At 40.0% G+C, this 25,189-nt stretch overlaps 1 protein-coding gene across 1 annotated transcript; it reads left to right on the top strand.

Annotated features, from left to right (window-relative positions):
- Nucleotides 1-6,986: 6,986 nt before the first annotated feature.
- On the top strand, nucleotides 6,987-14,819 carry sypa (synaptophysin a). Its single transcript, XM_076276063.1, has 7 exons — nucleotides 6,987-7,044; nucleotides 8,671-8,736; nucleotides 10,925-11,049; nucleotides 11,444-11,642; nucleotides 12,625-12,816; nucleotides 13,645-13,957; nucleotides 14,607-14,819. Exons 1-6 carry the CDS (start codon nucleotides 7,027-7,029, stop codon nucleotides 13,921-13,923), a joined length of 879 nt encoding a protein of 292 aa, XP_076132178.1. The 5' UTR covers nucleotides 6,987-7,026; the 3' UTR covers nucleotides 13,924-13,957; nucleotides 14,607-14,819.
- The last annotated feature ends 10,370 nt before the right edge of the window (nucleotides 14,820-25,189 follow it).

Genomic DNA, 25,189 nt, shown 5'->3' with positions numbered 1-25,189 from the left:
TCTGTCCGAATGGGATGCATTTATTACAATGCAAACATGCATCACGTTCAGTCAGATTTGAGGAGCGCAGCAAGAAGTCGAAGGTGCCCACTGATTTGTACATATACTTTTCCTCAAGTTACTGACGACAAGAAAATGAGTTAAGGTAATGCGACTTCATAAACAGTCCTTATAATAACCTCTCTGTACACTTACAAAGTTCACAAAACTTCAAGGGTAATGCTATTTAGAAAAGAAAAAAAAACAATAGAATGGTTTAGAAATAGCTCAAAACTTGTCCAATCAACGTAATAAATCCAACCCAAATTAAAGTTTGAACTCATCATCCATAAATAGAGTTTAACACCTTTGGTTTAAGTACAGCTAAAACAATGACTAGTAGGCCTTAATATCAAATCAAACTAGATGTACTGCAGAGCAGTACAAAATATGACCGCCGCCCAGTCCTGCACATTCTCTCCACAAAAATAAATCACGCTTGTCAATTGCCTACTTTTGTGTATGTAGATAGATAGATAGATAGATAGATAGATAGATAGATAGATACTTTATTGATCCCCATGGGGAAATTCAAGGGTCTCAGTAGCATACAGACATCACACACAACATGCACTTACAGCAGAAATGGTAAATATAAGTATAAACATATAACCAAACTCTACTGTACAATAGAGACAGTAGAAGATAAGAAAAACTAACAAAACTAAATACTAAATATATTATATAAATTAAATAAAAAATAAAAAATCCACAGTGTGCTTGAGGGTGATCAAGCATGAGACGCTTGCAGTGACAGCCGGGACTGGCCTGTAGTTCTGTGTGCATGGTGAGGTGCTCAAGAGATTGAGTGTCATGGTGAAGGTGCAAAAAGTAGTCCAACAGTGCAACAGTGCAAGAATAAGGTCTAGAGACCAGCATAAATAATATGGACAAATAGGAGAGTAAAGTATAATGTAGACAAGGAATATAAAAAACTATGTCAGTGCAAGAACAGGTTGAGGTAATAGGGTTACAGCCATTCAGTATTGTAGCAGAAGACATTGGTCATGTGTGCTAATATAGCATGACAAACAGTGTAGCAGTAAAACAGTAGTGAAAACATTAGGCTGAGGACATTAGTAAAACAGTAGTAAAACAGTAGTAAGCAGTAGTGGGCAGTCAGTACTCAAACATGGACATGGAAAGGGTGGAGAGGCAGACAGACTAAGCAGAGAAGTCTATCTCTCCTCTTCCCTTTAGCGAAGCATTAAACAGTTCAATGGCCCTGGGGACAAATGACTTCCTCAGCCTTTCAGTTGTGCATGGCAGTGAGCGAAGTCTCTAGCTGATCAAGCTCTTTTGCTTAACAATAGTGCTGTAGAGTGGATGTCATTCATTGTCCAAGATGTTGATCAGTTTGTTCAGGGTCCTTTTGTCAGATATTGAAGTGATGCACTCCAGTTCATCTCCCACTACAGAGCCAGCTTTCCTTACCAGCCTGTCAAGTCGCCCAGCATCCTTCTTCTTTGTGCTTCCTCCCCAGCATACCACTGCGTAGAAGAGGACGCTGGCCACAACAGACTGGTAGAACATCCTGAGGAGCTTGCTGCACACATTGAAGGACCGCAGCCTCCTCAGGAAGTACAACCTGCTCTGCCCTTTCTTGTAGAGTGCGTCAGTGTTGGCTGACCAGTCCAGTTTATTGTCCAGGTGGAGACCCAGATACTTGTAGGTGCTTACCACCTCCACATTGACCCCATCAATGGAGACTAGCAGAGCGGTATGTAAATGAGTGTGTGCAGTGTGTGTTTGTTTTTGTGTATATGTGTGCTTCTGTGTGTGTGTGTGGGTTCGCTTGTGAGTGTGTGTGTGTGTGTGGGGGGGGGGGGTAATGGGGTGTGTGTGTGCGTGTGTGTCTGTGTGTGTGTTTATCTCTCTGTGTGTGTGTGTGTATGTGTGTGTGTGTGTGTGTGTGTGAGTGCATGTGCCTGTGTATGTGCGCATGTGCGTGAGTGTGTGTGTGTGTTTATGTGTGTGTGTGTGTGTGTGTGCGTGTAGCTGATATGGCCCCCCATAAATGGAAATACACGAAACTTGGCATGCATTCAGAGGGTGTCATAATGATCCAACTCTTCAAATTTTGTGCAGTTTTGAACATTTCAGCCAAAGACACCTGCGATTACAACGCCTCGTTTCTGCTTTTTCATTTTTAACTAGGTGGCGCTATACCTCAAATGAGTGGATATGGGATGGATTGACATAGCCCCTTGAGACCAACATATTTAAAAAAAGTTGGTCATCCTAGGCCCTACGGTTTTTCGAGATAGTCACAGAGACATGCACAGGGCAAAAGGTATTTATATTCTTATACAGATTCTGCATAGTGGTTTAAGTCAGGTAAAATATGTGCAATATCTAAAGTATTAAAATGTATTAAATTATTCAATTATAAAAATACATTCAAAATGGTGTGATATTGTAATTTATCTTATAACATTTGTTACAAGAAATAAAGTGCAGGTTGGAAAGAGGGAGCTTTAACACATTCCACAGACACTGAAATGAATTGTAAAGTAATTATTACACATTACTGACACATTGTCAAATATTATATTAATATGCTCATTTCTATATAATATAATACATTTGATAGGCTACTCTTTATGGACCAGGTTGAAATCACAAAAATGTGCCTAAATAAAAAATCTTCAGGCATTTAGTAAAAGTTGGCAAATAGACTATTTTAGGGGTATTTTTTTTTATGGTGAATCCTATTTGCCAAGCTGTATCTTTTACATGAGACTCAGTAGAGTGTAAAATCCAAGATGACCACCTCATACACCAAAATTATCAAATTTCTCAGCACTGGCTCAAAGATCAACTGTTTTTTTGTGATATAGCATTTATTGAGTAAAGGAGAGCCTAAGTAAATAAAGTAATTATAATAATTTGAGGATTTACGAGTATGTCTCCTAAACATTCCTCACCCATTATCCAGACATCATTTGAGAATGATGACTTTCTCTTCAGCATTGTCCTTACCGTTAAAACGAGGCAGATATGACGAGGCATTGCAACAATGTTTACAGACACTGTAAGGTTGGCTGCAAAGATTATGCAGACTGTTACGATTGACTGACATTCGCGCACACTCAGACCTTATCGAAATCATACGCTGGACACTTTAGGCTATAGTCTTTCTACATGGGTTTAGTTAATGATCGGGTTATAATAATACCACACTTCAATAGTGGTTGGTGTAAACTGGGACATTTTAGCGTTCCGACAGGCTTTATTTCTCTCTCGCTCTCTCGGAGGTAGCCTGCCGAGCATTTGCTCTGGCTTGTCCCTCCACATCACCAAAAATGCTTGATTGCATTGCATTCTCCACATTTTTAGTTAAATTTTCATGTACCACATCAGCATTTGTGTTCAGTGAAGCTTTTGTAAATTGCTTTACAATTACCGTCAGGTCCTTGGCTGCCTTATCGCCCAGTGCAGTCATTTACTCCTTCGTCTTCATTAAGATTCTCGGTAGAATTCTCAATCTTTTTGGCCTCTATGTGTCCAGTTACATAGTCTCTCTGTTCTTGGTCTTAGATTTTGTGAAATAAATTTCTAAATAAATGTGACTTATAGTCTGGTGCGACTTATATGTTTTTTTCCTCTTCATGAGGCATTTTTTGACTGATGCGACTTATACTCCGGAGCGACTTATAGTCGGGAAAATACGGTAAGTTTTGAATTGCTTAGGGTTTTTGATGTCATCTGACAAAGAATGCTTATAGTAATTTGATTTTGCATTCCTTGTTCCATGTTGTACAGGCAAAAAATAGACCAAAGCTAAACCAAAAAAGAGGGTTGCATAAAGATTCACTTCATGCACACAGGTATTTTTAAATCACACAGTAATGACGGTGTGCCAGCTGTAACCCCTTTCGAAAAATAACAATAGAAATCGTTTAGTAGGCTATTTTGTCAATGATTCCCGGGACACTGAAAGACCGGGGTACACGAAACTTGGTGGGCATGTAACCCCACATGGATAGCATGGAACCATCATTTTTCGTTTTGATCTGTAGCCCCCCTGCTGGACTGGACCCCCCGAAAGGAGGGTAGGGCAGACACAGTTTTCTGTGAATATCTCGAAAACCGTAGGGTTTAGGAGGACCATTTTTTTTTGTATGTTGATCTCAAGGGGCCATGTCAACCCATTCCATAACCACTCATTTCATGTATAGCGCCACCTAGTTAAACACAAAAAAGTAAAAATTAGGTGTTGTAATTGAAGGTATCTGTGACCTAACATAGTCAAAACTGCACGAAATTGGAAGTGTAGCATCATTATGACACCCTCTGTATGCACGCCAAGTTTTGTGGAATTCCGTTCATGGGGGGCCACACAATAAATTAATTTATGTTACTATACACCAACTGGCCTGTAGGTGGCCGGAGACAGTTTTCTGTGAATATCTCGAGAACCGTAGGGCCTAGGAGGTCCACCTTTTTTATGTATGTTGGTCTTAAGGGGGCATGTCAACCCATCCCATTACCACTTATTTCATGTATAGCGCTACCTAGTTAAAAATTAAAAAGCAAAAAATTAGGTGTTTTCATCACAATATCTCTGGCTGACAAGGTCAAAACTGCACGAAATTAAAAGTGTAGGATCATTATGACACCCTCCGAATGCATGCCAAGTTTTGTGTACTTTCGTTCATGGGGGGCCTTACAATAAAATAATTTATGTGTACATTTAGTGACGTACACCAACAAGGATTCCCGGGACACTGAAAGACTAGGGTACACAAAACTTGGTGGGCATGTACCCCCACATGGATAGCATGGACCCGTCATTTTTCGTTTTGATCTGTAGCCCCCACGCTGGACTGGACCCCCCGAAAGGAGAGTAGGGCAGACACAGTTCTCTGTGAATATCTTGAGAACTGTAGGGCCTAGGATGACCATTTTTTTCCATATGTTTGCCACCAGGGGTCATGTTAACCCATTTCATGTGCACACATGTGCACAAACAGATACACACACACACACACACATACATTCACAGTAATCAAACGTATGACACATACTCACACAGTAGACATATGTACGCTTGCATGCATAGGCACATACGCAGGCACACACACACACACACACACACACACTCACACACACACACACCCACACACATAACATAACACAAACAATCAAGAATTTCTCAGAATTATGAACAGGCAAGATGGAGGTGGGGTTGTATAAAATGAATTTTACATGTGAAATCTATGAACTAATCATGTTTTGGTACTTGTTGTCTAGCACAGTGTTTTTAAACCACTGTGCCGGGGCACACTAGTGTGCCGTGAGAGATCATCAGGTGTGCCGCAGAAAATGACCCAAATGTCACTCACTGGTCCAGAAAAGCAACTGTTGCATCAAAGAATTTATAACCACATGCTCTCATTGATTGTATGATTGCACTATTTGTGGTAGGCATTGTACAACGGGGGCCCCATATCCAGTATTCACAGAATCATCACATATCCAGTTCATAACAACAATTAAATTAGATATAGTCACCTACAAATGAAACAGAGGGCGCTTGTTTTATTGAGCAGGTCTTGCATAGAAGCCATAATAAGGCCATATCTGTTTATTATTTGAAGTTTTAGGCTATGGTATGTTTATTTTTTCTTCACACAGGATGTTAGTGTGCCGTAGGACATTTTAAGTGTCAAAAGTGTGCTGTGGCACAAAAAAGGTTGAAAAACACTGGTCTAGCAGATACCAGTGAGAATTGAGTGTGGATAATGCAATTTAGTGAGACAGTTAGAATCATATAGGCCTTTCAGCGTGATTTCTTTTTGTGGAAAAAATGTGCTGGACTGGGCAGCGGTCATATTTTGTACCGCTCTGCGGTACCTCTAGTTAATAATATAATCAGCAATATTGCGAGAGTGAAAACCAAAGATTCTGGTGAAAACTAATGGCATTCCCTGTTAATACCAATGCATTGAAGCCCTTTTAAAATGTGATGATTTATTTTGCTGCGCTCTATGCACGCGTATTACCTACAACCCTGGGGGTTGAGCCCCCCCTTGTCTTTCAATCCTAGTGACGTCCCTGATTGGCCCTGTTAGATCACTGGTTGCAGCTTGTTAACTTCAATTAACCAATTGTATTACAGTAGTTTTGGATTTTAAAGCAGAGGCATATTAAATGGCCACTGGCTCAAGAAAGGGGGAGGGTGGTGGCCTTTTTTCAGGTAAGAGTAACGGCGCCTCAAAATGTCTGTGCACGTCCCTGCAGAAAACTGTGCCCGGCCTACCCTCCTTTCGGGGCCCGGTGGGCGACGGATCAAAACGAAAAACAATGGTTCCGTGTCATCCTTGGGTAAACCAAGTTTCGTGCAACCTGGTCTTTCAGTGTCCCGGGAATCGTTGACACAAAATTTCTGAATTTTGTGAATGCACGGCGGTCATAATAATCGGCATCTCTCTGCAATGGAATGACTCATCTTTTGGAACATAAATAGGACATCATTAATATAGCCTATAGTTAATATCTGCTTTTGTGATTTTTGATGAAAGATTACTGCTGCAAATGTTAATACATGAGCAATTGATGTGTATTGATTATGTACACATTTATTACTTTCAGAGAGATTGTTTAATATCCCCAGCATCTAGCACAACACATTTGTCACCAATACGGCTTTATAAGGAAATAGAAAACAATGTAGCCTAGCCTACACATCATCCACTAATTCACTATCTTGACATTATGTATCTCCTGATACAGAATATCAGAGAGATTGAAATTATATATATGTAGTGACTTGTTTGCTTATATACATCCCACGTTGGTCGTGGCTGCTGACGGATGGTCGAGTCATTCCTCTGTCCTCTGCGTACAAATATCTCCTACCAGCTTGTGACGCAACCCGGCTGTTCCAGTGAATTTCTGTTTCCCCCACCGAAAGCTCTTCCCGTTGGTACGTCCACCTCCCCCCGAGCATCCATTCCTCTTATCTACGAACAGGCGGCCAAGATGGATATTGTAAATCAGGTAGGTCTCCGAACATAAGAAAATACAAATGATTGCATGTTGTATGGTCAATACGAATTGGTTTCATGGTTGAATAGATTTGCCTTGGCGTTTCTCTATCGTTTGTAAAAATATTTCGCATCAATGTTAACTGGGATGAGAGAGCGTACCCTCTAGTGATGCTGTCTGTTGACTGACGTGTTCCTGGGCTCAGCCTTGATACTGTGCAATTCAAGATATGTTTAGAGTCAAAATAAATACAAGAAGGTCGTAATATAATTGAATTGTCGTTGTTAATATTACAAAAGTGCTGTTTTGTGTTGTAGAGCAGAATTTTATAAATCAGGTATTAGCGACCGCAAGGATGTCATTGAATCCTTTAAAAGCGAATCCGTTCGTAGGTTATTTTTGGCCGTTGTATATATATTGTACACAAGAACGTAGCTTGATGTGAAAACGTTAGGCCATTATGGTAAAGCGCTGATTAGAAAAAAGGGCATCTGAAATAAGGCCTTGCAATATGCAGATGCATTTGTTGAGATGGCTCTGTAAAATGGCAGCTGGTTTTTATCCAGGCATCGGTGTAAAGGCTATGTCCTTCTCTACTACGCAGACATTGCATCGATGATTATTTCATTCTGCGAATACAATTGTGTCCCTGATGTTGCTTATTTATAAATAAATGTAATCCTGGTTAAACCGAGCAATTAGACCTTGACATTTATAGAGATTCGAAAATGTTGGTCTCCATCGCCAAAGGTTGGGCTGGAACTCTTATTTTTCGAATTCATGTTTCAAATAACATACTGAACGGTATATGAAATGCAACTGCGTTTGCTGATGCATTGCTGTGATTTTGATTGATTTACTCGTTTTTTTATGAAATACTCGATTTCACAGAGACCTACCTCTGGGCAAGCTACGGTGTCGTGTTAAACCGCACCTTGCAACGTCACACTCAGTGAACGCATAGGGTACCATATTCTAATGTCGGCGTAGGCTCTCACATAGGCTGCTTCTATGCTGATGTGAATGCTACGAAGCAATACTCTTATCTGTGGGTATTCGGGATGATTAACACCATGTTTGTTAATTCTGTCGTCCATCATTTTGGTCATCTTATTTATTACTGCACACAGGGACAAATTTACCATTCACTGAATGCCAGAGGAATTAGGCAACAAGCAAATTAGTTATGTTGATTCATCTCTCTGGAAAATTAAGAAAATGTCTATTGTGAGTCATTTGGTCTTATTTCTCCTAAATAGCTGTGACAAAACAAAACAAATCAGTTCTGCATCATGATGGACTTTTGATGTTACATCCCACTTATAGCCTATAAGGTTGATGATAATAATTCTACACTGATTATTTGCGCTTGTTAGATGCACTTGAAAATGATAAGCAGTCTACAGTACATAAAGAGCAAAGGCAGATAGACAGACTGAAATGCCTGTTTTCAGTTTAGTTTTAGTAAGACATTGTAAGGCCAGACAATAATCTAGCCTCTAAACCTTTAGATATTTGTGTAAAAAAGAAATGCCCTTTGAAAATGGCAAATGAACGGTTTGGTCTCTTTTGTGTTTTGTGATAAAGATGCAGTTCATTTTTCTTCCCTTACTAAACATTTGGGATTCTCTCCTACAGATGGTTGCCACTGGGCAGTTCAGAATTCTCAAAGTACCCCTGGGCTTCATAAAAGTCCTACAATGGGTAAGTCAAATTCATCAGGATAAACCTTATTTGTGCACGTGTCAACTTTTCATTTTATGGATGTGTGTTCACAATGCTTAAACACGCCATCTCTAGACCTGACTGGGCAGTGTAGGTTCTAAATAAGTTTCTTGTTTCTTGATGTGTTCTATAAATTACCCCCAAAAAGATTTGCCTTGGTCTTTGATAAAGCTCTTCTGTAAGGACAAGTAAATACACCTAGATTCTGTGCATTTCTCCAGCAAGATGTAATTTTTAGCAAAGGATCGTTCAAAGGTTCCTCTAGCCTCTAGTGTTGGCAAGTGATTTAAGATATAAGAAAAGGGAAAGCACTGTGTTTGAAAACCACTGAGAGACCATGTTACCATCCTTGCTACATTGAGTGCCATTTTATCAAAGTCTTGGAGGCACAATCAGCAATACTTAATGCATAATGCATTCAGTTTTTCTTCAAAAAGACTGCAGTTGCTGTCTTTTTCCTTGATAATTTGTGTTGTCCAGCAAGGAACATCACAGCCTGTTGGACCAGAGCTTAGTTTCCCCTACTTCATATTACACTGCACTGTACAGTCAGTCCCATCCAGCCCCATCAGTGAAGCCCCTAAACCAGTCCACTCTTGCATACCCCAAAGGGAGAGCAGGCTTGTTCAAAGATGTGAGAACCTGTTGATAGCCAAGAAGTCATGAAGAACATTGTCATGGCATACTGTAAGCTGCCATTGGGAAAATACAGCACGTCTGTGTCCATATGATATGTGTGTGTGTGTGTGTGTGTGTGTGTGTGTGTGTTAGAGAGAGGGAGAGAGAGAGAGAGAGTCTGACTACTCAGACTCTCTGACTATAGCGCTACTCATATTCCATTTACGTGTGAAACCAAAAACCTGCTATAGTCTCTTCATATTTTATAGTTCAATTACAGATCCCTAGTTGGCAGTTATCCCATTGTACTAATTGTGTCTGAGAATAAATTCATTCCATCATTCCATTTTGTTTACATGTAGCCCTTTGCGGGCACAGTGCAGGGCTACATTCATTACAATCATAGGAGCAGCTGTAACAAAGAGCTACCCCTTGTGGTGGAAAGAAGATACTACACCAGGTGCTAATATGACCCTTCATGTTACCAATGTGTCATATTAAATCAAATCAAACAGCAGCTATTTTTACTCATAACAAATTACATACAAATAATAGTCAGCTGTGAATAGCTGATTCTTTTTTAAATGCTGTTAATATAACAGAAAATACTACTGTTAAGGTTTTAGATAATGAGTAATAGAAATTTCATTCAAAACAATGAAAATGTATTCTATGTTTAAACTGCAGATATCATATTTAATTTTTTCACTGTCAAGAGAAAATCAATTTCTCTCTCTCTCTCTCTCTCTCTCTCTCTCTCTCTCTCTCTCTCTCTCTCTCTCTCTCTCTCTCTCTCTCCGTCTCTCGGTCTCCCCCCACACCTCATACTCACAGCACACTATAATTAGTGTGTAATTGTACTCTTCATTTTTAAAGAGGTGTTGCCCCCTCTCCTGTAGAAGTGGTTGGCTCTATTATCCTCCCTTTGTTTCCCGTCACGTGAGGCATCTCCTGACTTTACTCCAAGCAGCCCAGTACGACAGATGGTGGGCCATCTCTGTGAAAATTAATAGCTAGATTCTCCATTCAATCCTATCTGGGCTGCAGGCATGGACTAATCTCTATGAGAGTTAGGCTACCAGATTTAAACCAGTGGTTGGGGGGAGGGGGGGGGTATGCGATTACACTTTGTCCATCCTGCTTGGTGTTGTTATTTGGATCAATAGTAGGAACTGCATTTGTGTCAGAACACGAGCCATATTTTTGCTTGAAAACCATATGGGGGCATTGCTTGCTTGCCTCGTAGTAACAGGAAGTATAGGAAATACCATGGAAAAGCCTGGGTTCCTTTGCCAATATCTGCAGATGGGCTTTCCCTACTGAGGTGGGGGCTGCCATTTTCTGGCCATATACTGTACATATAGTAAAACATGAATAAGATAAAAAAAAAAAAAAAAAAAAATATATATATATATATATATATATATATATATATAGTTGATATTTAGATAACTATATCTATATAAACTGTATCATTTAGACCATTCTTCTTGTTGTGTAAACAAATCCAGTATCTATTATTAATGTTATTATTTTCTTTTTTCTTTAGGTGTTTGCCATTTTTGCTTTTTCAACGTGTGGGAGCTACGACGGGTCATTCAGGATGAGTGTTCAGTGCAAAAACAGGACTGAAAGTAACTTAAAAATAGACGTGGATTTTGAATACCCATTCAGGTTAGTATTGCTATTATATTTTGTGTATACCTTTACATTTATAGTTTGTGTACTTATGGTCATTTATTTAAGCATATACACAAGCCATGTTTACTAGACTGCCCTTTACCCAAATAAGGCCATAATCTAGAACCTAGATGGGCTTATAGAAACCTTAAATCTTCTATAAATTACTTTCTTAGGCCTTTTGAATGTTCTTGAATCAATTGCATTTAAAGTCCTCAAGTGCAGAACTATTTTCACTAATAAATACTTTGTTATAAGGATTTTTGTAATAGACTTTTAAGCTATTTTAAAGAATACTATGACAAATCTTTCTTTTGTAATTGTGTACTCTATGCGTAATAGTCTGAATTAGAAATGTACTGAAATCCCTGTCTTGCACCCATCACAGGCTCCATCAAGTATACTTTGATGCCCCAACCTGCAAAGGAGAGAAGTCGGAGAGGTTCTTCCTCGTAGGGGACTACTCTTCCTCTGCTGAGTTCTTCGTCACTATCGCCGTCTTTGCTTTCCTCTACTCCATGGCGGCCCTCAGCGTCTACATCTTTGTCTTTGAAAAGTACCGCGAGAACAACAAAGGGCCTCTGATTGTGAGCGGATTTCCCCATTTACTGTCATGTCAGACAGCCCACAGAATCCTCCACAAATCCAGAAACAGGAATCCACAAATATAGACTTCCTCATTATGAATAGATCCAAAGCAGTACATGCATACTGGACATTTGCTTTTTTTTGGTTTGCCCTGGGACTTAAATACATAATAGCACCACAACAACATCCAAACAACAGTGATTTTATATAAAGGGCTAAACTGACTCAAAGGACTCATCTGAAGTCATCTAGCTTTTAGAAAATATTGTCAGTCAACATTTTAGTCCAGTGCTATAAATGCAATAGTTGAATTTTGCAGCTAGATTTTCTCTAAATTGGCATGAACTGAGGTTGTGGACCATGAGGGAGGTGGTTTGTATGAAGGTGGGAGGAATAGGACATAGCTGACAGGATATTAAACTGTTAGAGAAAGGCTGCTCAGTATCTTTATGATTTACATTCACTATGAACAATTTACATATCTGTTATTCAAAAGATAAAAGCCAGATAACTCATTTTAGACATAAAACCATGGAAGTGGATACAGGAAAATAAATGGAGGTCCTGTTACATTCATAAATAGATGTGGTTTACACAGTATACAGTACGTAGCCATGGAAAACCCAGAGTAACACTGAGTAATGAATGCACTGCTACCTCTCCCATATTGTCATCTAGCCTCAGGTCAGTCTGAAAATAACTTGGCCTAGCTATGACTGACCAATGACAAAAATTGGTATCCATTTTCAAGGACCCAACGTTCAGTTTAATTGTGAATGACCGTATGAAAATGTGTCACTATAGCTAGACAGTTTGTCATATAGCCTAGAGCAGCTACATTGGTGATGATTCAATTATACCATTTTCCACTATTACATTTCCTAAATCCATTTTATACACACAATAATTTAGTGTTGTTTGTGAATAGTCTGCTGGTAGACATGACCCCAGTGGTGACCCCAGTGACCATTTCCTTTTTAGGATTTCGGGGTGACCTGCGTGTTTACCTTCATGTGGCTAGTGAGCTCGGCTGCCTGGGCCAAGGGCCTGTCTGATGTGAAGACCGCCACAGACCCCGAGAAGGTTCTGGAAATGGTCCCCGCCTGTGAGCTGGAAGGAAGCACCTGCCGTGAAGTCCACGACCCAAAGATGTCTGGCCTCAACACGTCCGTGGTGAGTCTGGCCAAAAGCTGCTCTGTTCACACTCCAGTATGGGTTAGCGACCAGTTTGAGCAGAGGAACGTGCCATTTCTTTTCACGTGAGCTGATTTTTGACCTGACAGTGTGAGCTCAGTCCAGTTTACCACGATATAAGACACTCTGACACTGTTGGCAAGGCAAGGCAAGGCAAGTTTACTTATAAAGCGTATTTCATACACAAAGAATAATAGTAAATAAAAGGGTAAAACGTTTTAAAAGTAAAGTACATAAAATAGAATAATTAAAAAATATATAAAAGACACAAGGTAGACTAATTAAAGGTACACTATGCAGGTTTTTTAGCTTAATATGCAATTGTTATATGACCTTTTTCGGGTTGAATGGTGGCCGTCTCGCTTCCCCCTAGCGCCTGTGAGCGGAAAAACCACGCCGACGGCATCAGTGTCAGGAAGTATAACGAGTGTAACGAATTGCTTTACTGCATTCAAATACACATACACGCCAGGCACCGGCTATGAAAAGGTAGCGATGGAGTTTATCAGACATTCGCATGACAGAGCCAGCGAAAAAGAAGCAAAAACCGAGAAAACAGTAAGGAAATTGCCAATACTGCATAGTTTACCTTTAATTCCACCAAGTTGTATCCTGATGATGGGCTGAGTTGATAGTTATGCTGTGTTTGAGAACATAATTTATGTTTTCACAATATTATAGTATAATCAAATGTAATGCTTAGCATTATAGTGTAATCAAATGCATTGATTAACATTAGGAAGTCTTGTTCAACACCCACCTACCACCTATTCACCACCTGCAGCCTTCTGTGCTCCTCTCCTCCAGGCTTTCGGCTTCCTGAACCTGATCCTGTGGTTAGGAAACATCTGGTTCGTTTTCAAGGAGACTGGCATTGTTGCTCCCTTCATGCGTGCCCCACCTGCCCAGGAGAAGCAGCCCGCCCCTGACACCTTCGGCCAGCAGGGCTACGGCCAGGAGGGCTACGCGCAGCAGGGCTACCAGCCCGACTACAGCCAGCAGGGTTACAATCAGGGTGGCGAATATGGCCAGGGAGGAGGCTACGAACAGCAGGGGGCACCCACCTCCTTCTCCAACCAGATGTGAGAGAGCCAATAAGGAGGCAGCCTCATGGAGGATGGTGAGTCAGAGGGCTGAGTAATCGATGCATTCACTGTAATAATGCAGCAATGTAAAGACCATGTTTTAAGGGCCGTCTACACCAAGAACCATAACTATAACGATAAACAGCAAAAAAGTATCTCTCTAGCTAAGATGAATGAGAACGTACACTTGTAAACTATAGCGATATGACATTAAGAACGATCTCATTGGGGATCACTTTCAGAGCGATTTTGAGAACGATAAAAAGCTGACAGCCAATCAGAATCCATCAAATTTTAGACATCACATTCATTAATAAAAGTAGAGACTTTCCTTATAGTTAACCTTATAGGCTAGTGTGGACACTAATAACATTATAGTTACAGTTATCTTTCTAGTTATCATTCCTGGTGTGAACGGCCTTTATAACTGACTGCTGTGAAGGTAGCTTAGCTTTGTGTGCTTCATACTACAATATTTTAAGTTGTGTTGAAGCTAGGGTATGTGATATTTTGCATTGTATTTATATAAAGCGGCCTTAATACACCATAATAGTATACACTAGTACAATGAATCTCTAAATGAACAATCTCTAAATTAATAGAATAGAATTCTTTATTCAGTCATCTGTCTTTCAGTCCTTTAATTATGTCATTCACTGCTTGTTCTGCCATCTTTCCCTACAGAAAAGAGGGTGATCGTGTGATTATGGGAGTGTGGTGCCTGAACCCTACCCACAATACCACACTCTTCCCTGTCTGTCTATTTGTGCATCTGTCTGTGGACAAGAGGGAGGGGCGGGGCGGGGAGGGAAGGGGGATAAAACTATCAAGGGGAAACGGGGGAATGAGAGGGAGAAATTAATGTGCTGTTCATTATTGTGGTGTAAACAAAAAAGAGAGTTAGGATTGATCAAATGAAGACAAACTTGAATACAGTACCAAAATATAAAAAAAGAACAAAAAAAAAAGCAAATCTCAATGCTATATAAATTTAAATTGATAATGTTGAAAATAGTAATACTAAACTTGAGAGAATGTATTTGTCTGTGTTGTATAAATATCATTATGAACAAATAGTATATACAAAATTTCCTAAAGATGTGTATGGGGTTATTCCACTGTAGTTTAGTTCTGTTTAGAGCTCACTAAATACAGTTGTCTTTCAGCCCAAAAAAAATGAGATCCTTAATAATTTTTACCTTCTGTGGTTTGGTACAGGCTCACTGAGATTATCTAAAATTATATCAGATTTTATACTTTCGCTCTTTCTTATTTTAATATCTTTTGTTTTGTTTTTGTTTTGTTTTGTTTTCTGCTCTGGTGGGATAGAGCATAGTACTGAAAGAGTATGGGGTAAAGCTTGAGAATAAACTAAAGTCATTTTATCTGTCGCAAGAGATAAAAATGGCATCATAAGCCGTGGCAGAAATCAAACTGGTTTAGGTGTTCACATCTTTTGTGTTAGTTATGTTTATTTAGGATGGATATTTTCCTGTGTGATTCTCCAAGTGTTGCTCTTTGAGAAGAAAAGCACAAACATTCTGACCAGTAAATTAGCATGGTTTGAGTATTTCCGTATACTACGCTCCTTATGACTAATGTAGTGTATTGTTAGTGTTTTATGCAAGTGGATGATAAAAAATTTACAGGACTTTGCTTGTTTTGTGTGGGGGCCTGAGCGAGATAATCAAACTGATGTGTTGAGATGGTGTTGATAGTTTAGATAGCTGTGCCTGTTTCAGTTTTCAGCACTTTTCCCTCTGCACTACCCTACATTCCTCCCTGTCTCGCAGTGACAATTGATACTACAAAGTACAGACAGCTGTTGAAGTCATTGTAATAGTATACTGTAGTGACATTCCATGAAGATGTAATATGATCATAACACCAGGAATAGGATCATGTCAGTTACTATATGCAATGGAGAGTTGAGCAGTCCACAAATAAAACTGTACTGTAGATGTCAGCAAATATGGTTGTGTTGCTTTCCTGGTTTTCTATCAAGCTGTGATTTCAATTGTGATGTTGTATCACTACCAAAGTCACCAAATGATGCAGTTATGTTGTAGGAACTGTGCTGATCCGATTTTTATTTTATTTTTTGTGACATGCAGTCACGTATAAGGTGGGTTTTGGAGGCCAAAGCGTATTCCTTATCGCCTGATACCAAATCTAAGAGAAATAGGAAAAAGAAGAATCCAAAAGATGCCATTAAAATGACTTTACATGATCAAAGATTATTCGCCAATATAATATATATATATATATATATATATATATATATAAACAAGCATCTCCCACACTTACTGTAATGGTCTTCGATGGTATTATTGCTGGTAGACTGGTGCTAGGCTTCCACAGACTAATATATATGGATTGGCAAAGATAAGACTGAGCATCCAAACATGGTGTGGCCTAAATGCTCCGCCAAAACGAAATCCAGTTTGAACTTGAGTCTTTTAATTTAGGCAATGCAGCCACTCTCTTCCCTTTCCTCTCTCACTCTCTGCTCTGTCCCACTCTTCTCCCTTATAAATATGCTATTCAACTACTCTGTTGTTAGTGGTGTTCGGTATGTCTTGTGATACTCTCAATGCCTTTGGGTTGTGCTGTATTTCTTGTGTATGATATATTATTAGCGTTAACAATGATGTTGATGACCATGGTCACAACCATGCAGAAAAACCAGTTCACTGAAAACTATCCAGAATTCTGTTGTATTCTTGCTCTGTGGAATCCACGAAGGAAATTCAATAAAGAAGAATTTATCCTGTTGAAAGTTCAATCTGTCATTATTTAACTGTAGTAGAGTGGCTGGTAAACCCAACGTCAGAGGTTCAGCTTCCATGAATTGAACTTTTCATAATATTTCAAACAAACATGCTTTCAAATTTAAGTAACATATTTTGCAGCAATGTTCAGCTAATATGGTCCACATTTCATTGCATGATATGAAATGACATTTCATCCCTTTACATTAAATTACTACGCACCCTTCACATTTCACTCACAGTAATGAGCGTTTCACATCCAAACAGTTTCACACTTGACACTGCACTTACACAGGTCATCAGCATTACACTTGCTAAGTATGAAGTCAATTGGACATATGCACATGACACATACACAGACAAGCAGACAGATTCCTTGTTTAGTTACATGTGAATAATACTTTGCTGCATCCAGATAGCCGAAAAAAGACTGATGTCCATTGTGGCTCATTTTATACGCTCATTTTGAATTTGATGCCAGCAACACGTCTCAAAAAAGTTGGGACGGGGGGCGACAAAAGTCTGGAAAAGTTGTGTTATGCTAAAGAAAACACAAAGAGGAACATTTCACAACAAACTAGGTTAACTGGCACACTGATTAGGTATAACCAGAGAGGGTTAAAGCGGAGTAATCAAGGATCTTCGGTATATCAATATCATTCCAAAGAGGCAGAGTCCCTTGGAAGTAATGATGCAGAGACATTCATCACTCTGAAAACCAGTGTGGGTAATTAATGCAACAATATCAGATTCATGCTCCTCAACATGAAATAGCGAAATGAATGGATTTCATCATCTACAGTATAGCAGTGGTTCTTAAACTTTTTGTCTGGCGACCCCCCAAAAAGCATTGACCAAGTCTGGTGACTAGTGAATATCCTAATTTCTAAACATGTTGGTCTAAAACCTTATTTATTAATTATTTAATTCAGACTCAAATCATTTCACGACCCCTTCCATATTTTTGGCGAACCCCCTGGGGGTCCCGACCCCCACTTAACCACAGATCTATTGTACATCATATCATATGTACATAATATCAAAATTCAAATTAGATTTACAGTATTTGCCAGTCACAGCATAGTGTTTTTTATATGTTTTACACACCATCCCAACTTATTTCACAGTTTTCGACATAAATAGAAATATTTTACATTTGGGCACAAAGCACTGTCATTTCACAGTAATACACAAGGTGGCAGTAGTGGCCTCTAATAAACATTTCAGCATGTCACTAACAAAACATGCTGCCACATCCTACTGTATGTTAAGACAGGGTCGATATTAAACAAGGCACATCTGCAACAGAGATAGTACAGCCTCAGGTGGACAGGATATTTATCTAATCTCTTACACTGATAATTAGCAGAGCACTGACACCTAAACAGGAGCACTCAGAAAGGTCAATTTTTTGCAATTTTACTGTTGCATGTATGCAGAAGGCCCGTGGAAGCAGAAGGAAGTGCAGAACAGTGCTATTCTTGAGTGCTACTTCACGTGTCTTACTTTTGAGACAGTGTAAAGGAAGAGGAACTCTAGGAAAGAGCTCTAAGAAACTTAGGAGAGCATTTAGAACATTTGTTTGTAAAAGATTACACTGTGATGGTTTCCTCATAGATGTTGCATTCTGTGGTCTTGTCTGGTCCTGCTGTAAACAAGCATGAATATTAGTGAGTTTAGTTATGCAATAGTATTTCTGTAATGTCAACTACACAGACCACTGAGGAATAATAAAAAGTGCATATATTATTGTGTCAAAGATAACATATGAAAATACAATGTGTGTAATAGGGCAACAAGTAAGAAGTAAAAATCAATTGCTTAAAATTAGGGCTGTCAATCGATTAAAAAAAATAATCTAATTAATTACATACTCTGTGATTAATTAATCTAAATTAATCGCATATATATTTTTTGCTGTGAAAGTATTTTAAATATTTAAATTCAAATGAATCATTGAATAATCAGCATTAGTGACATTAAAGTTCAAAAAGTCTTTTGTTATTATTTTCACTGTTCAAATAATTGCTATAATAATCTATGATGTGACCTAATATGCTGAGGAAATAAATTCAAAAGTGCTTTGGGAAGAAGTTTTTTCCACATACAAGGCATTTCAGGCCACAGATATAACCTAGGGGACACAATGAAAATAAATTAACACTCCCCTCAATGTCAACACTTATTTCTTTGCATTGATGTGCGACTATAGAGTTGATGAACTCCGGTGATATGCAAATTCTTTGCTGCAGACATTGCAGAGGACTTTATTTTCAACACTTTATTTTTTATGAACACCATCAGGCCATTTTAATGTAAGTAAATGTTCCAATCAATGATCCAGGCAGCACGTTTTCTTCTCTCTCCTTCATTTTACAGTCTAATTTGTACTGACTAGAACGGCTCGGCAGGGGCGCCTGCAGGAATTAATGCTATGGTACGCACACCCGACCCATCCCCCCCAAAAAAAATAAAAAAAATACGCGTGGACAATATTTGTCCGTTTCCCGGTTTAGCCGTGCATTGGTCAGCAAAAAATTAGCCTACATAGCATAACAACATCCACATGCAATAATACAACAACAACATCTACTATGACCTATTCATTTGGACAACTTGATACAGCCCTATACAGGCTAAAGTTACCTTGTTTTGTTCTTGACGTCTGGCTGTAATGCAGTCTAACGTTCTGACAAGCACACCAATTGCCTACCTTGTTCTTGCCCATCTGGAATAACTCCTCTAGCTTTGCTGCCTCCATACTTTCTGTTGTTTAAACTTGTGATCCATCATGAGTATTGAATTAGTGAATTAGCTCAACATTGTGTGCTGATAACCACATATAGATAGATAGCCGAGTAAAAGAAAACAAGTAGCCTACGTGCCTGCATGCGTATTGTGTCTCCTGCTCAAACAAAATGTGTGCGCGTTAATTTTGAAAGTGAAGTAAAGTGTTCACTAAGTTACGTAATAGAAAATTGTAAATAGCCTGATGGCAGCTAATGGGATACTGTGCATAGTTGGGAAGGTATGGTGGGCCAATTTGGTGTGAATACACACACACACAGGGACATTTTCTCTCGTTGTAGAGCCTGATGGTACGCACAGTGCGTACGGACGTACACCTGCAGGCGCGCCTGCGGCTCGGGTTCAAAGGTCATACGGAATCGATTAATCTGCACTAATTTCTTGAATCAGTTATTTTTTCTCAAATTAATTAATCGAAATTAATCAGTATTTTGACAGCCCTACTTAAAATATTTTCTATGATTTCTACCACCACCTTTTTAAATCCAATTTTACACATGTTGTTTTGATTGAGTAAAGATAAATCAGATAACAATACCCAATTACAGTTCTACTGAAAACAAAATGTAAAAAAAGTATTTATGAAAAGTCATTAAAATGGTGGATATAGCATTTTGGAACGAAACTCTTCATTTAAATATATATGTCAGTGTTTCCCACAGAATTGAATTCTATTTGTGGTGGTAGGTTTGCAGAATTAACTTCAATGCAACAGTTTTTAACACATTAGCGCAGCGTGGTTATGATGCTAACCAGATTTAAGCCCAATTTAGTACAAGCTGGAAAATCATTGTGTGGTGGTCAATGTTGATATTGTGGTGGCCCGCCACAAATAAGTCAATGTATGGGAAACACTGTATGTATGTGTGCACAGGAGGTTGAGACCCAGTCCAGAGAGGAAAGCCAGTAATAACCAGCAGTGGAATTAAATGAACCATAACATAAAGGCATGTGTATTGTAGATGCCACTATTGTGTATATCACTATTGAAGTTTCAAAGACAAGCTCGTAGGCTACAATAAAGCATGAGGGGTAATCAGCTACTACTGTAAATGAAAAGCGACATACAAAAAAAAAATGATAGTCACTCTGCACCAAAATACATGAATATGCTGTTGTCATATGTAGAGCACATTGATAGTTTACCCATTTAGTGTTTAGAGATCATCAAATTGGTTCTTACTTGTAGTAGACCATAAAACAATGGTAAAACTTCTGCACGCAATCATTTTCTGTAATTTTGTGATCGTATTTTACAACTAGAAGAAGTGAAATGACTGTATGTTTTGCATCTTTTTGAGGATATGGACGCTAATGAAATAGCCTAGGGAGCACTTCAGTTTGGCAATAAGAAGAAATTGTGGTCAAGTTTCCTTTCCTCTTTAAGTGCTGCTGGCACGACATGATCCTTAAGCAGATATTCCATAGAGACGTCTTGGTGAAATCACGGTAGACTTTTGACAAAGGGGTTAAAGCGTTCATATGCACACATCTGTTTAAACTCTGCAGTGTGCCACTGCAATATCTGCTTTATCTCTAGGAGTTTTTGTAGATCTATCTCTGTCACCAAATGTTTGTGTTTGATGTTTGGAGGAAGTCACTGTTATGCTTAAGGCAGAAAAAAAAAGTGTGTTCCCCTATACACCTATGGGCAGGAACGGGTCATCAGCTGGGGACCACCAGTCACTGATGTTTCGCTCCTTTAACCCCAGTACATCTCTTGGTGGCGGAGCGATGGCTGGTATCTGTACCTGCCACCCCCTGCTGATGCCTTAGGTGTTCTGCCCCCACCCTCTATCTCTCCTCCTCAGCCACAGCCAGAAGCTGCCCTTCTCTGCCTCCTCCGCCAGTTCCTTGATGGCTTTCCGGCTCCCTGCTCCTGTGCAGCCAATGTCTCGCAGCAGGCGAACTGTTGAGGCGCCCACAAAGCCCCTACACCCCACCTCAACAGGGCGTGTAATGGCTTTCCAGCCAGCCTCCTGACACTCTGCTGTCAGGTCTGCATACTTGGAACGTTTGCGTTCATTGGCAGCCTCCATGCCTTGTTCCCACGGGACAGTGAGTTCCACCATCAGGATGGTCTTGTCTGGAACTGACCACCAACTGACAAGATCAGATCTGGCCGGAGCGATGTTTCCACTATCTCCCTTGGAAAATGGAGCTGTCTCCCCAGGTCAACCCTCATGGTCCACTCACCACCGGGTGAGAGGAGTCTTGGTGTTGCTGTCTGGTGGGTGGGTTTGGGATCTTCCCCAGCTCTAGCAAAGGAGATGTGCCGTCTCACTGGGGCAGGAGGTTGGCTGTTGGCCTGTTGTCTGCATGCCTCTGCCACCTCTGCCAGCTTTTTCAGCACCAGGTCATGTCGCCACCTGTAGCGGCCTTGCGACAGTGCCGTCTTACATCCAGAGAGGATGCTGGAGGCTTGCGTTGATGGTGTTGCACAGGGGACAGCTTTCTTCCGCGCCAAATCATAGGTTGAGGTTTCGGGGGCAAGGCAGAGTGTCATAGGTGGACTTGATTAAGAAGCTGAGTCTGGCTTGGGGGGTCTTCCACAGATCTGCCCATGACATGGGCCTGCCTGTGACGCATTCCCAAGACATCCAGCCTCCCTTCCGGCTTTGAGACACCGCTTTGACACGTAGCCGGTCTTGTTCCGTCCTTGCCACTTCTGCCACCACCATGGCTCTTCTCTGTTCCTTGGAGGCCTTGGATCAGAAGAGGGGGGTCTCGCCTCTCCCCAACCCTGCTCGACCCTCCTGGACTCTTCCAGTGACCTCCTGGTGGTCTTCCGTCAAGGGTTTTCGCTGCTTCTTCGCCAGCTCTGCCATTATACACACATTTGCAACAATCTCTAGCGTTTCGTTAGCCTGCCTCTTTGCTGTAAACTGATCCTGCTTCGGTCGGCGGGTAGGATACACCGAACTTGCAAGTGGGATATTCTTCCTACAGGCAGTAGGGGCGGGCGAGAGAGCCTTCATTCGCCCCGTAATGAGTCATTTAACCATATACCGACTTACGAAGATGATTAATTAACATGAAAACGTTGCCTGGTGTCCCTTTAACCTGCTGATGGCCATGTCAACCTCCTCATGGGCTTTCCACTTCCTCCCTGTTCATAAACACTTCTTCTCACTCACACGTGAGTCTTCTTGTTCTAACCATACTAAAAGAGGAAAAGAAACACCCTAACCACAGGTGTTCTTAGTCAGTTTTGTGAGGTGAGTGTGCAAATTCTTAAGAACATGCAAGTACTTGCTTCAGTCTGAACACATAAATTACACAAAGGATGATCACAAGCAGAAGTTTTACACTTGTTTTGATATGGACCCTTTTGTCTATAATAAGAAGGTTCTGATTTCATTCAATATGCTACACTAAAGATACTCGTAAAACGATATTTAGTTGCAAAAAGGATATAGACAACATATCAAATGCTGAAACGTACTAATTTGATTATTTGGAAAATATAACGAAAGGCTGGAAAAGTTGTGTAATGCTCATAGACATATAGATGTCGCCTTGACTACTGCTGTTCATTGGAACGAATGCGTCAATCGAGACGCCATCTTGCTTCAGTGATCCACTCCTCTATAATGCATTAGCGTCAATCTGGGCAAAGATCTAGCGAAAATAAAATCACCATAAATCGTCAAAATCTCAAGCAATTATCTAGTTTTTTGGGTTGTTCCAACTGACAGGCATGTATTTATGGTTGAGTCTAGAGAAAACTAAGCTTAAGACGATAATAAAGATACATTTTACCCGTCTAGCCCCATAGACTCCCATTCATTCTGCACTAGCTAGCGGCGGCCCCTAGAGGAACAATGAGTAAACTGCAACCAGGTTCGATACAATGAAAGTAAACAGGCTCTTCTAGACAGGCTCTGGTTGAGGCCACATACCCCTCGTCTTGTTTACTCATGTAAGTTGTAATCTCACCAGAAGTTGCTGTAGATCTGTAGAACATTTACCTCTGCTACTACATAGGCTACGCCAGTCGTTACTTTTATAATCATGGGTCAGTGCCATGGGCAAACGAGATGTAGCTGAATTCATAAATGACAAAGCCATGAGAAAGGTGATTTTCTTACGTTTCAACAACAAAGAAGCCGATCTGCCATCATTGTGAGAAGTTCCCAAATTTGTCGCTAATCGCTAAAAAGGTTTTCTATCGCTGGGGATGGCCAAACGTCGCTAAATAGGTAACGCTGACAATACAGGAGAACTAGTTTAGCGCTTCAGATCCCTGTACAAAGATGGCGGCGGTGTTGACGCATGCTGAGAAGCAGAAGGCGACATCTAGTGTATCTATGTGTAATGCTAAAGAAAACATTTTGTAACTAATTAGGTTAACTGGCACCATGATTTGGTGTAAAAATAGCAAAATACTAAAACGCTAAAATGACCTGTTCCTATTGGGTGCATCGTGGAATGAAAACATGATTAAGAAGACCCCAGACTGTTGAACAGCTGAAATCCCTGATTCTCATCCACTCATTCTCAATATTCTCATTCTCACTCATTCTTAATATTGATTGGTCTCCTCAGTTCTAGAACATTTACAGTACAGACTGTTAAAAGAAAAAGTGAAGCAACAAAATTGTAAACATGCCCCTGCCTTGTCCCAACTTTTTTAATCATCAAATTCAAAATGAACATACATTTTTCAAAATAACAATACAATCTCTCTGTTTCAACCATTTATGTTGTATTTTTACTATTCTCATGATTTGCAGATCATAGCATTAAATTTGTATTGGTCTAACATTTGTATTGGGGAAACATAAGCCTTTATGAGAGCACTGAGTAGTCTGTCACATAAGCACAGTTGTCTGTCTTTCTGTCTGTCTGTGTCTGTGCATGCATGTGATATACATCCATGACTGAGCATCCAAACATGGTGTGGCCTATAGGGATCGACCGATATGGTTTTTTCAGGGCCGATACCGATATCAATTATTACCAAAACAGGAGGCCGATAACCGATATGTAAAACCGATATGTCAGTTGTCAAAAAGGGGGGTAGATAGTAAAGGCTATATGCTGCAAAAATTTAATTAAAAATCATTTAATTATGCAAACTTTTCTTTCTTCTTTTGATACACAATTGTCTATCAACTTGTATCACTTTGCAAGTGTAAATCCTGTGTATCATGTTAATCCAAGAGCTGAGTGATAGCAATTATTTTCATAGAGTATAGGCCTACACAATGGGCTATGTGCTTGTTAAGGGACCTGTCACAAAGAGGATGCTTTGCCATCGTGTGTGTGAGTGCACGAGAGAGGGAGAGGAAGAGGTGCATGCGTGATGGCAAGTGTTACGGTTGAATAGTTTAACAAAACAGTTTTAAAATAGTTCTTAGGCTATTTAAGCATGCAATTTGTATCCATGTGTAGGCTATAAACCAGTGTTTCCCAGGAGATTTTATTTGGGTCGCCTGCGTTGTGTTATAGGCCTAACTGATACCATTTGTCATTTGATACCAGGAAAGCTAAGTTTTCTATTAGGATAGATTGTTAACTACCACAGTCACGGTTTTGTCATAAAAGCTCATGAAACTGGCGCATGAAACTGGGGGACGAACGCATCGCAGAGGGGGTGCCAGCATGGACATCTACCTCTCAAAATGAAACCGTTCTGTGGGGCGCCTGCCATGTACCTCGCAGTTGCAAACTAAGTATATAAAT

The sequence above is a fragment of the Alosa pseudoharengus genome, unplaced genomic scaffold (assembly GCF_046254945.1).
Source record: "Alosa pseudoharengus isolate Yale_2024_CS ecotype anadromous, Long Island Sound unplaced genomic scaffold, YU_APseudo_1.1 YU_APseudo_1.1_scf_9, whole genome shotgun sequence".
Classification (NCBI taxonomy): domain Eukaryota; kingdom Metazoa; phylum Chordata; class Actinopteri; order Clupeiformes; family Clupeidae; genus Alosa; species Alosa pseudoharengus.
The sequence above is the reverse complement of the archived record's forward strand: the minus strand, read 5'-3'. Positions and strand labels throughout refer to the sequence as shown.

What these genes read in the sequence shown, in the direction of transcription:
- sypa (XM_076276063.1), top strand. An exon ending in GATTTTGAATACCCATTCAG is followed by an intron (nt 11,050 to 11,443) that starts GTTAGTATTGCT and finishes CACCCATCACAG; the next exon opens with GCTCCATCAAGTATACTTTG. An exon ending in CTGGCCTCAACACGTCCGTG is followed by an intron (nt 12,817 to 13,644) that starts GTGAGTCTGGCC and finishes CCTCTCCTCCAG; the next exon opens with GCTTTCGGCTTCCTGAACCT.